The sequence below is a fragment of the Centropristis striata genome, chromosome 6 (genome assembly GCF_030273125.1).
Source record: "Centropristis striata isolate RG_2023a ecotype Rhode Island chromosome 6, C.striata_1.0, whole genome shotgun sequence".
In the NCBI taxonomy this organism is placed as follows: Eukaryota; Metazoa; Chordata; class Actinopteri; order Perciformes; family Serranidae; genus Centropristis; species Centropristis striata.
This window is the reverse complement of record NC_081522.1, coordinates 16,895,156-16,909,068: the sequence shown is the minus strand read 5'-3', so window position 1 is coordinate 16,909,068 and position 13,913 is coordinate 16,895,156. Positions and strand designations below refer to the sequence as shown.

Below are 13,913 nucleotides of genomic sequence, written 5' to 3'. Positions count from 1 at the left end.
GAGAAGCAAGGGGTCTGATAGAATTCATCTAGGTTACTGAACTCAGTGAAACTATGGATAGCACAATGAGACTGCTGACGGCGCTTCATCCATGTGACCTCTTGCCCTGCAGTTGTTTTTAGGTGAAAGGAGTCTCGAGGTCAGGAAGCATGCAGAGTTTACAGTCCATGTGCTATAGTTGGCTGAACAGCATGCGTCTAAACATGATGTCAGCATGCAATATGTTGCTTTGAAAATATGTTTTAGTATTTTTATAAGTCATATTATTTTACTTATGTATTATTTGTATGTTTCCATTATTCCTATTTTATTCCTTTTTTGAAAGAGTTGTTGCAAAAAAAAGATGGAATTTATATGATTTAGCCTGATTTATAGTTTGTTTGTTTTAACATTGTTAAAATTGAATTAAATTATCAATGAGTTCTCTGGTGTTGCAGAGATTTCTACTGAAGTGAGCATGCTAACTCGCTAGCCCTAGCCTGTCCTGTCATAATACTTTTTACTTATTTTATCAACCACTGAATGGATAGATGCATTGCTGGTGACACACCTGGCTGCACGAAAAAATCACTGACATAGGTTAACCGTGGAGCCAGTAGGCCACATCCTCTACACTGTGCAGGCCCTGCATGGCTCCACATCGCATCCACCTGTTTCTCTTCTCTGCCGGGTTGTTGGTCTCTGCACTCCCTAGTTTTTTTGGAGCATGTGACCAGATTCTACACATTGCCCCTTTAATCATCTGACATTCAGTTCGGACTAGCACAATGTTCAGACCAGAGCTTTTCCCACCCCAGCATGAAAAACGACCTGAAGTGGCACTGTACCTGTTCTTTGAGCTCAGCCAGCTGGCCAGACAGCTGAGCCACCAGAGTGACAGTGCCTTCCAGTTTCTCCTGCAGAGAGCGCATCTCATTCTGCTCGTTGTCTCCCTCGCTGCTCACCAGAGACATGGCTCTCATACGGGGGAACCACTCCAAGTTCTTCTCCTGGGAGGACAGAGAGGGAGAGATGGGATGTAAGAAAGGTGAACGGCATAAAAGGCTGAATTAAAGCTGACTCAGTGGGTCAGGGAGACGGCAGCTACAGTATGTTGGCACAGACGAAGACAAGGAGGATTTGCATAGATGTGCAGGGATCATTACAGAGCTGAAGCCAGGCTGCAGGAGGAAAGTAAACAGAGAGGTATTAGTAATTGAAGACATGCATCGAGGTTTAATATTAATCATTCCATCAGAAAGAAAGCTGCTCTCTGTTTTGTGCTCGACATTGTAAAATGTTTGAAGCAGCACTGCTGTCTCTTGGATACTGCGGATAGCAATTATATACTAAATGAACAGTAACTGGCATTTCCATTCTCACCCACTCCATAAGCACACTGTTGATGTGGGAATGAGTCACTGTCGTCTATCAAGAACACAGCTGGGAGTACAGTGTTATTAATATGTGTGTATGTTCGTGTGTGTGTGTGTGTGTGTGTACGTGTACTCGTATGCTAAAATGAGCCATTTAGTTTATCATCTGTTTTTCCAACATTGCAGTGGACAGAGCGAACCATCTGCAGCAATGCCACGAGAACACAGCAAGCAAAACGAACCCATGCCATTATGTAATGGACTTAAGTTCGTCTGTGTTGGTACATGTGTGGGTGTGTGTACTGTTGCCGTGCATCTGCATGGATATGTACATAGACTGTGAGCAAGACTGTGTGTTTTACAACACGCATGCTGTTTAAAGTGAGATAGGTTTCACAGAGACAGACTGCCATCAGCTGATCTTATGTAATATTCCTTTGCCAGTTCTTCTGATAAAAATTACTTAAAAGGTGCCGAGAGTGGGATTTGACTGGCACCACATTCAGTCCAGTAGGAGGAGTGAGGTATTCTCCCACCTACTCTTATATAAGAATAGACTACAGGGATAGGAAAACTGATCAGTGTGTGAGACGCTGAGGACAGAGGAGGAGGACAGAAGGAGAAGAGAGTCTGAGGGTGGAGAGGAAAGTGGGGTGTGTGGGTTATTTGTTGTTGTTTCCTTAATTAATGAGTTTATCACACTTTGCTAAGTGCAACATTAATGGCTGTGACATATCACAAGAATGTTGGTCCAAACATAAAGTCACTCTGTGCAATTCATGAACAGAACCAGAAAACTAAGAGAAACAAACAAACAAAAAATCCAAAGATTGTAATAATTTTTACATTAGTTACAAGCATGGACAAACACTTGGTCAAAGTCAAAATCTGGAAAGAAAAATTACGCTTTTGGCTATGAAAAGCATGGCATGTATGCCATATTGAATGATCATGCATTACAATAGAAAGGCATTGTAAAACAATTTTAGCCAGTCATTTGGGATTGAAGAAAAACAGAAATAAATGCGTTCCCTTAACAACAGACTGTTGAATAGATGAGAAGTTGAAAGGAAACGTTTTTTTTCTTAGACCTTTTCCACTATAGGGCAATATATGTATTGGCAACAGATAAATTATAAAAAATGACATCCAATCTGTTGCCTAATTAATAGGGTTTATTTTCTGTGCAGGTTCATCTCTGTCTCACTTGACACTGAGCCTATAATCCATCAACTTCAGCTGTACTTTGTCAGACTCACCTGTGCTAAAATGCAAGCTGACTGTGTAAATGTTAAATTTTTAGGCATCCTTTTATGCTAAATGTTAGCATTCTAACATTTAATGTGCTACCATGCTAAATGTTAGCATGCTAACATTCATTGTGTTTAGCGCACATGGGAGAAGTTAGCCTTCAGAGCTTTCTGAAAGAAATTTGGTTGGGTTTAGGCAACAAAACTACTGGTCAGGTTTAGGGAAAAGATCAGGGCCAACATCTCCACTGTGTGCATTCCACTCAAAGTTCAGCAAAAGCCGGGCTCAGACTACAGGAGTTTTATAATCCTAACTGATTTTAAATGTGTACCTTGTGAAGTGAAGTCATTCTTCTTTAAACTAAGATTTTTGATTTGCTGTTCTCTACAGCTTTGCAACTGTTATGATATATGTAAGCTTCCTCCATACTGATAAAGCAACATACATAATGTTGGCTTTTTTTCCTCAAAAATAAAATGCTTGCCAATTTCAGCAGTATACGGTAACACCTTACTTTAGTACTGTACTTGAGAACATTTTTTGAGTACCTGTACTTTCATTGAGTACTCATTGCAAGAAAAGCGTTGAAAGGGGTCAGTTGAGTTTGTTCGGACATCTGATCAGGATGCCTCCTGGGTGCCTCCTTCCAGGGAAAACCATCATTAAGAGGGGCCCCGGGGAAGACCCAGAACACACTGGAGAGATTATGTATCTAGTCTGGCCTGGGAACACCTCAGGGTCCGACCAGGAAGAGCTGGAAAGCTATAACATTGCAGAGGAGAGGGACTTTTAGAATGCTTTGTTTAGCCAGCTCCCGCTCTACCCGGCCCAAGATAAGTTTAAGAAAATGGATGGATGTTTTCTATAATGGCACTGCCATGCTGTTTTCTGGGGGGTGATTTAAAACAATTACAGTGACAATGGCTGTCCTTTTGTTCATATACAGTAGTGTTCAAAGTAATAGCAGCCCAATTTGACTAACCAGATTAATCCAGGTTTTTAGTATATTTATAATTGCTACATGGCAAACAAGGTACCAGTAGGTGCAGGAGATTCTTAGAAAACCAACAAGACCCAGCATTTGTGATATGCACACTCTTAAGGCTGTGCAATTGGGCAATTAGTTGAAAGGGGTGTGTTAAAAAAATAGCAGTGTGGCATTCAATCAGTGAGGTCATCAATTTTGTGAAAAACAGGTGTGAATCAGGTGGTCTCTATTTAAGGATGAAGCCAGCACTTGTTGAACATGCATTTCTCTTTGAAAGCCTGAGGAAAATGGGTCGTTCATGACATTGTTCAGAAGAACAGCGTACTTTGATTAAAAAGTTGATTGGAGAGGGGAAAACTTATAAAGAGGTGCAAACAATTATAGGCTGTTCAGCTAAAATGATCTCCAATGCTTTAAAATTGAGAGCAAAACCAGAGACACGTGGCAGAAAACCGAAGACAACCATCAAAATGGATGGAAGAATAAGCAGAATGGCAAAGGCTCAGCCAATGATCAGCTCCAGGATGATCAAAGACAGTCTGGAGTTACCTGTTAGTGCTGTGACAGTTAGAAGACGTCTGTGTGAAGCTAATCTATTTACAAGAATCCCCCTCAAAGTCCCTCTGTTAAAAAAAGGCATGTGCAGAAGAGGTTACAATTAGCCAAAGAGCACATCAACTGGCCTAAAGAGAAATGGAGGAAGATTTTGTAGACTGATGACAGTAAAATTGTTCTTTTTGGGTCCAAGGGCCGCAGACAGTTTGTGAGACGAGCCCCAAACTGAATTCAAGCCACAGTACACAGTGAAGACAGTGAAGCATGGTGGTGCAAGCATCATGATATGGGCATGTTTCTACTATGGTGTTGGGCCTATTTATCACATACCAGGGATCATGGATCAGTTTGCATATGTCAAAATACTTGAAGAGGTCATGTTGCCTTATGCTGAAGAGGACATGCCCAATCCCCGGACCTTAATCCAATTGCGAACTTGTGGGGTGACATCAAAAATGCCGTTTCTGAAGCAAAACCAAGAAATGTAAATGAATAGTGGAATGTTGTTAGAGAATCTTGGAGTGGAATAACAGCTGAAAGGTGCCACAAGTTGGTTGACTCCATGCCACACAGATGTGAAGCAGTTATAAAAAAAACTGTGGTCATACAACTAAATATTAGTTTAGTGATTCACAGGATTGCTAAATCCTAGAAACAAAAAAGTTTGTACAAAATAGTTCTGAGTTTGTAAAGTCAACGGCAGACACTGCTATTTTTTTGAACACACCCATTTCAACTAATTGCCCAATTGCACAGCCTATCACGAATGCTGGGTCTTGTTGGTTTTCTGAGAATCTACTGGTACCTTGTTTGCCATGTAGCAATAAAAAATATACTAAAAACCTGGATTAATCTGGTTAGTCACATTGTACTGCCATTATTTTGAACACTACTGTACTTATGTGCATGTGCTTATAGACATTTCTGTAGACTTTCCACAGATTCTACAGGCAAGTCAGTGGAAACAATGCATTGACATTTGAAAGAAAATGTACTTTGAAAATATTTTTAAAAGCAAGTTAAGATAAGATTAGATAAGATATAAGATATTCCTTTATTGATTACCCATGGGGGAAATTCAGGTGTTGCAGCAGCACAAGTACAGAGTAAAAACAGATTAAAGGGAATAAAAATAGAAAAAAAAGAAATAGAATAAAGATAAGAAAATATATAAATAGTATAAAATAAACATACAATCAAACAAACAAACAACTAAGACCAAACTAAAAAACTAGTAGTTCTCAGGTGCTTTAACTTAGATACAAAATTTGACTTATTTACTGAACTTAATGGACAAATTATTAACCAGGATTATCTGCACTTTGACTTGCATAATAGAGTTGTATCCAACACTGGTCACTATTAATAACATATATACAGTAGACACACACACACACACACACACACACACACACACACACACAGACACCTTTACTGCACTTTTATTTTGCTTGTTTTCAACACTTTGCCTGCTTTTTACTTTTGCCTAGAATACTTTTTCCATCCCTGGCTACAGGGGAAGCAGTTAGACTGATTAAGTATGACTCCTGGGCCACACAGTATGAATCGAGTCATTCTATAAGAGCTTGCCTAAGAAACTCGGGCTAATTTGGGCCTCAGGCATCAAGGGGCAGATAAAATAAAAAAGAATAGCTTCCTTTCTCACAGCTTCAAAAACACAGCGGAGGCTCTGTGAGCTCAAGGACAAAGCTTCAACGACACTGAAACTGAGGACTATCTGATGCTTGTTTTATCAAGTCATCCATAACTGATGGATTAAGTAACCTCAAAGATCCAATAAAGAGTCCTAGGAGACGTTAATAGGGGTGAATACAATATTCTGATTGAACGTACAGCCGCTCATGTTAGTTGAAGCATCGTCTCTGAATCAGTAAAGTTAGCAAAGTAAAGCAGTGACTGTACAGAATCTGAAATACCCAACTCACGTCTTGTTGCTGTTCATTAGACTGTACAGTAGTCCACTGTGTGCTGTGCTGCTCTGTCTGAATGAGTCCAGGCTTTAGTGTTGCTTCACTGATCCAGTTAAACACCTCAGTGAGCATGAATTTACAGACATTCATGTGCTTCTCACTCTGCTGCTGTCGCCATACCGCTGGTGTGTTTCACCACGTACTTGTACACATTGTACCTCAGCTGCACAGAACGCCAGCCAGAAAAGTTAGCTCTGTGCTGTAAACATACTGTGGGAACAATCTCAAATGTCACCAAAGTCACATAGCAGCAAGAATGACAAATTAGTGCTCCTGCTGTCATTGAGGTTTCTTTTAATTACTACCATTACTGCTACAATTACTACTACTTTTTGAAAATGTCCCATTATTTCTTACTTAAGCCATCATAAATGAAACCCTATGACAATACTATAATACATTTTTCAAGTATGCCACATCTACTTTTACATAACTACTTGATTAATCTAGATGTGGTAAATGGGTGGAAGTCTGCTTAAAAACCTCTCAAACTATCAATTTCATGAAACTAGTAATAAATTAAATTATCAACTACATTTCTCAACTAGAACCCTAAACTCCTTTTCATATACAATTTTAAATTCAGAATTTGGGGGGTTTTAAGATGAGACTAGAAGCTTTACAGCTCGTTCTGGTTGGTCCACAAAAATTTCCCAATCCTTTTTCTGCCACAGCTTTTGCCCGAGGAGGCTAAAATTTGCCATAGAGGTTGAGTGAAACAAGCAAGGATTTGCAATTGCTGTGACCATTTAGGCACATGCATCCACACATGCTTAAATGGTCACAGCAATTGCAAAATCACGCTTGTTTAACTGTTGGTAAGAAAAAAATCAGAAACTTGAAGAGACTACAGCAGGCCGTGACAGCTTCTAACAGACAGTTGTGATTGTTTCAGCGACTCAACAGACTCAACAAGAGCAATGGAAACAAGGATGAGCCATTAAAAAATGACAGTGACACAAATTTTTCAGATTATTCCGACAAGACACAAAATGCCTTATCATGCAATGTTAAAGAAAGCAAAAACTTTTTTTAAAATCTGTTTTGTGACTTGGATCCACTCCAAAATGTTGAGTTTTGATCCATGCTACAGCCTTCCACCAACTTTCATTACAATTGTGCCAGTTGTTTTTCTGTAATCCTGCAGACAAACTGAACCACACATTGTACAATGTTTATCACTGTAGCTTTGTGCATTTTGGGTCACGTCCACAGTAAAATTATTAACCACTGCTGCAAGAACTTAACCTAAAGCTAGTGAAGTTCCGGCTGCTGAATGACGTAGCTGCACATCGCTTGCTATGAACAACCACAAAGATACAGAAGAGTGTTAAGAGATACAGTGACACAGCACACAGAGCGTGTACCAGACGAGTCTGCAGATAGTATCGCTTACCACACACACACACACACAAACACACACGCTACACTTTTCAGCTGAGCAATTTATATAGAGTTACAGTTCTACTATATTTCATAAAGCAAAATCTGACCTCTGCCCACCACAAGCACCTTTTCTATTCAGATTCTGTTGCTACTTGTGTTGTAGACAGTGTGTTACATGTGTGTTATAAAGTAAATGAAGGATTCATGATGTGATGGTGACTCTGCGTGTGTGTGTGTTAGAGAGAGAAAGGGACAGGAGAGCACGTGCCAGGCAGGGCTGAGCTATTAGCAGGCCACTTGAGATGGGTTATGTAACAGCGTTGTGGCTGCTGCAGTACCTGCTAGGCCTGTAGTCGCTGTCATAATTTTACACACAAACACCCGCACGCTAATTCCCATCCACATGCACAGCACACACACAGAACAGACATGCAGTGTAACACGATCCTACTCTTTTGCTTGTCACCACATCACTCTATCCTTCCCAACCAGATGCACTCATTATGTGTGTGTGCGTGGTGGTGTGTGTTTGAGGTCATCGGGTTTAAGCTCTTTTCCAACAAGGAGTGAGCAGGGCAGAGTTTTTGTTAGTCCACTAGCTTCATGCTAAGTTTCGGTTCCCAAAACTGTAGTGCAGTAGTGCAAGAGATTAGTATAAAGATGGAGCTTAACAATTGGAGTCCTAAAGTGCAACTAAACACACACTACCCCCACTCAAATTACCCCTGCAGTGCCTGATCTGGTGTGAATGCAGCCTAAGAATGCTTTCTTTTCTTCATGAACCATGCAGAGTAAAGTTGTGGCAGAAATGTCCCACTCTGCCATCCGCTAACAGGACAGCATCTCTGAGAATTTTCTTAAACTTCTTATGACTTACAGGGTCCAAGATGAACACAAGGTAAGTGTGCTGAAAGTCTGACACAGTTGGAACAATTTTTACAAGTTGATTTTCTGACTGTTTGAATCTAAATAAATGACTAAACAATGCTTGTTTTTTTCAAAACTCTAACTTTAATTTCTCCTTATTTAGACATTAATATTTAATGTCATTGAAAAGTGGAATTACCAGCTTGCAGTATTAAACCTCTGCCAAGCAGCCAATTTGCAGCTTACACCCTTATCTGTCCAGACTCATACAATAGATGTAGTGAAGACTTTAAAGCTATTTACAAAATGTGTTATGTGAGGTCACAGTGACCCTTATCATTGAAGTCCAAAATCGAATCAGTTCATACTCAAGGCCAAGTGGATGTTTGTGCCAAATTTGAAAAATTCTTTACAGGCATTCCTGAGATATCGCATTTACGAGAATTGGGCGAAAGGACAATCCAAAAACATCCTTCTGGCCACAGCTGCTGTCTTTGCAGAGCCCAAAAACTGAAAATTTGAAAGGATTTCATAATTTTATAATGAATATGAAATAATGTACTTTTTATAAATCATGAGTGATTTAAGTTGTTTCTGTGTGTTTCTGCTCTGCAGCATGTTAGGAGGTGTTATTATGAATTCCTGACTCATCATTACCTCATCACACAGCGATACCTTGGCCTCGCATCAGAGAGTCGACCTGTTGGAAGACCTGCTGATGCATATTAATTCAATGTCTGTCACCTGTTTGTTATGCAAATTGTTCATTATAATGCAACCATTCTTATGCCCATCATGGCCAAATGTTAATCACAAACTGTGCCATTGTGCTCCGAGGCTTTATTTGAATCCATTAACCTAACGGCAACACCTTTACTTGCCCTTACATCCTTCAACTTCTTGTCTGTGTGTCAGTGCAGCAAGTTGGTGCATTGATGATAATAGAGCTGGACTGGGTTTAATTACTATTTAACCACACTGTGTCCCAGCAGGTTAGGAGCTCAGCATAGTGAAGACTACCTGAGCACAGAGACCCATCTCTCTCCAGCAGCGAGGGGGAAGGAGAATAAATTGGGATGCTTGGCACAGGCCTAGAGGCTCAGTCTCATTTTTTCGATCGCTCGTCTGCTGTAGAGGCTCACGCTTCTCTAGCACGCTGTGCAAGTCTGCAAAGTGAGGAAGGCTGCAAAACTTTAAGACTCCAGCACTGAGGCATCTGTATGCTGTCTGGTACGGCTCGCCAGCAAAATATGAATTAGGGGTGAAATGAATGTGTTTGTCCATATGTTCTCGGAATAATAAACAAAATCTCTGCAGCTCGGTGTGTTTATGTACTTGCGTGTCACATAAAAAAAGTGCAGTTTCATATTCCTTTGTAGACATTGCAAACATAAATTAAAGTGCCTCTCTGTAACGTAAGCTACAGTATTTTCATGAAAGAGCAGCTTGTGATGCAACTTTTAAGGTGCATAAACCTGCAATACAACTGTGGTACTCTGTGACTATTGCCTGTGTGTGTGCTGTATGTACGTTACGTCTACTCACAGCAATCATCTGGGCAACGTAGCTCTCAGGGCCGGTGTATTCAGTCGGATCCTTCACCCTCACCAGGACGAGGAAGTAAAGGTAATGCCACATGTTGTGTTCAGATTTGATGTGCTCCTCAAAGGACACCGTCTTGTTGTCAAATTTGTCCCTCTCCAACCCTGCAAGACATAAGCTCCATTTAACACGAGTTCTACCAAATATATACCTGTCTTTTCACCATGATTTGCATACAGATTTAGACATAGATGTACACACCACAGATGAAACAGGTGGTTTTCAGGATCTCCTCCTTCCTTTGTTTCTCGCTTCTCAAGTCAGCGAAGGTGTCGATGATGACACCAAAGATGAGGTTAAGAACGATGATGATGACGACGAAGAAGAAAAGAAGGTCATAAACCACTCGGGCCGCAAACAGAGGCTCCTGGATGGTTTTGGGTTGAAGTAAGACATGGAGAAAATGCATCAGTTAACTTCATTTTATTTCATTTATTTCATCTTAAACAGAAGTGTATGCAGCACAAACATCATTTATGTGAGGTCCTAAAAAACAGACATTAAAAAAAAAAATGTTAAATTGAAATGAAAAAAATTCTCTACTGGGGTGTAATTGTATATCAATCTGTATCGATATATGGATTCAATGATCAACGAAATGTAAAGTGAAAATATCAATACATATCATCATCTTTAAGACCCGCCTTTAGTTTGAAATTCCCACTTTATTCATGCTATTGAAAAGAATATACTGATTTTAAACATCTGGAAGAGCTCAGTTAAAAAAACAAAACATTACAGTTGCTTTTTGTGAGTTGATATAAATGTAACAAATTGTGTTAAATGGGCATGATATCTCATATCAATTACAGGCCTCTGAATTTGTGATCTATATGATATTGTATCGTGATGAAACTTAGCCCTGATAAAATGTTTTGAAAAACTTTGAGAAGGGGCTGGAAGCACATCTACTATTTTTCCCTTGTTGAGAAATTCTGGATCTGACCTCCAGCTGTTTGGTCTATTTTCTCTGTTAGCGGCAACAGTGGCGAGATTCAGCCATACGTGTTTAAACCAGTGGTTGCAAAACACAAAATATCTGCTACGTTGTCCCAGTATGTTCTTGCTCTGATAAGTCTACTCTGTGCCGGCAGGTTTCAGGTTTCATTTCTGTTGATTGGCTTTTGAATCGGGGTTGTGCCTAATCTAGTTTGCTCAGCGTACGTTTCAAACTCAGATTGTAGGGAAGCAAACAGACATCTCCCCTTTCAGTAGAGGAATGTGAAAACACCTTTTAGTGACCAACTTTGTACAGATGCTTGAAAGTATAGTCAAGGTCAGAAACTTTAAGGGACACAAACATAAGAAAAACATTTTTTTAAAGGGGAGGGGGACAAAATATAAAAAGAATTCTGTAATAAGTAAACACAGTAATTCATGTTCATTATAAAACTGCCTTACCTCTTTGGAGGGCCTCCTGAGAATGTCTCCAACTCCTCCTCCATTACGCAGTCCCTGGTTCAACACTGTGATTATACACATGAGCAGAGTGTCGCATACCCGCTCTGTCCCATCGTCTTCATCTATAACCAGACACATGAATCCGGAAAAAATGAATAAAAACAGTTGACAACAATGGTAAATGTGCAGTAAGGGCTTCTAAATATCTTCATTTGTGTTAGAACAATATACAAAACTTCTGTTTTTATTTTTATTAACAAAAGATTCTTCTTTTCACAACTTGGTTCTCCTTATTTAATGAATAAAATAATTAACTGAATTTATAGAACTAGCACAGCTTCTGACCTAATTTTTCAAATCATTAATCTGAATTTAACCAAACTGAATTTAATTTAAGAGTGTGAAAAAGTTTTTCAGGTGAAAGGAAAACATGGTCAGGTTCAAATACAGTCTGACCTAATTTCAAAAAATATCACTGACTATCAGCTGACTTTCTTAACTGACTGATAATAAGACACCTCGCCATGGGAACAGCTGATAATGGTGTGACTAAAGTCCAAATGCATACCCTGACACCCTTTCCTCCTCAAATATGAGAGTAAAACAGAAATAAATGAAAAGAATTAAAGCTTTGTAGGCTGTTATTCATATATTGTATGAAATCTACATATACTGTATATAGAAAATGGCATGCCCAGCATGACTTCTGAGGAGAAAGAGGAAGTGAAGGATGTGGATGAGATCACGTGTGTGCCCCTATGGTGCAGGTGATCCAGGGAGATGCAGGAACACAAACAGGAGTGTGAGTCACCCCCTCTGGCTCATCAAGTGTCTTTGTGTGCACGCCTGTGTGTGTGTGTGTGTGTGTGTGTGTGTGTGTGTGTGTGTGTGTGTGTGTGTGTGTGTGTGTGTGTGTGTGTGTGTGTGTGTGTGTGTAACAGTGCATGACTGTGTGTGTGTGTGCATGTCTCAGTGTGTGTATTTGTGTGCGAGTAACCTTTCAGGAACTGACTACTGCCGGAAAGTTGACATACACACCTACACCTCGGTCAACCACAAACTCTTAAAACTTGTCAACTGAGCAGTTCATTACGGCTAGGAAATAAAATAAAATAAAATAAAATAAAAAAAAATAAAAAAAAAAAATAAAATGAAAAAAGAATAATAATAAAATAAAATAAAATAAAAATATACATTTTATAATTACTTTAATTTAATTTAATTTAATTTAATTTAAACTTACCAGGGGCAGATTTAGGTGCTGAAACAGGGCAGTTATCTTTCGTACATGAGTCAGCAACTTCACTGTTACTCAATAAACCCCCTTTCCCTTCAAAGAAAACAAAAACAGAAAAAATGGGAAATTATGTGAAGTTGATAGTTGATTAATGATAGCAGCACTGATAATTCACAAATGAAAGAATCTGATTAAATTGTGCACTGGCATTAAAACTCCTTCCCGCTAATTCTCATCAGCGCCTGTAAAATCAGCAAGAAAGATATAGTCAGACGTTATGTAAACTGAGGCAGCAGCTGCTGGGTGGGCGTTGAGTGTTGCTGAAAAAACCTGAACAAATCATTTGCACATCGGCAAAGCCCTGAGCAGCAGAGAAGCTGTGCTTGAGTGTGATCGGCTCGGGCAGACAGACAGAAGGAGAACTGTACACCTGGGCCAGAGTGTCACCAAAAGGGCCTTCTTCCCTGACAGGCTGGAGGACAGAGGGCAGCGCTGGGACACAAGAGGCAGAGGAAGAAGAAGAAGAAGAGTGGAGGGGACGGGGGGCCGAGGCGGGGCACAGGGGTCACAGCCCCGAGGCAGCAGCAGTGTGGACAGGGTGCTCCTCAGTGGTGATGGGTGGTGCCTCAGTTCACCCCACAGCAAACAGATAGACAGGCGTGAGCCCAGCTGGTTACATAACCCACCACTGCTCTGCTGTGTCTGCTGAGCTCTATTCAGCAAAACACAGGATGGCGCGGCCACCAGGTTATGCAACAGGTGCACATGTGCTAGCAGGTTGTCTTCCTGACCGTCGGAGCACTGTGCCGGAGCTCATTAACACACCCACAGTCTCCACCATGTTTTCAAAACATGTGCCTGGGTATGTATATACAGTATACTGTATATATCCTATGGTGTTTTATGTGGAGAGGGTATAAAAAATAATTCTACAGTTTTCACTGAGAAATTGTAATCCAAAAAGGGGAGAAACCTAAATGCAATGAATTGATTTTGAGCCCAAAAAAGCCTGTCACTTATCTTTTATTATGCTCTAGGTTTAAGACTCATTAACTTCTAGGGTGTACAATCTCTGAGTTATTGATACGTTTAGAACAGAAATATAACAACATATATTGGTTTATAAGAGCACTGTAAAAGAGTGCAAGTTTAGGACACGTTTAAAGGTGCAATCCAATACACGTGTTGTCAAATTCAGCATATAAAAAACAAAAACTGTTCATACACAGCCCTGGCTCTGTAAATAAGAAACAAAAAATGTTGCTCGGAACAAGCAACAC

The 13,913-nt window shown here is 40.0% G+C and overlaps 1 protein-coding gene across 1 annotated transcript in view; it reads right to left on the bottom strand.

The window, feature by feature from the left end:
- itpr2 (inositol 1,4,5-trisphosphate receptor, type 2) overlaps positions 1-13,913 on the bottom strand; it is a 64,990-nt gene that overhangs the window by 3,401 nt on the left and 47,676 nt on the right. The window contains exons 52-56 of the mRNA XM_059334779.1: positions 12,640-12,726; positions 11,397-11,518; positions 10,197-10,362; positions 9,939-10,099; positions 828-989 (exon numbers count right to left, since the gene is read on the bottom strand). Coding sequence (XP_059190762.1) covers positions 828-989; positions 9,939-10,099; positions 10,197-10,362; positions 11,397-11,518; positions 12,640-12,726 — 698 coding nt within the window. The remainder of the gene's footprint in view (positions 1-827; positions 990-9,938; positions 10,100-10,196; positions 10,363-11,396; positions 11,519-12,639; positions 12,727-13,913) is intronic.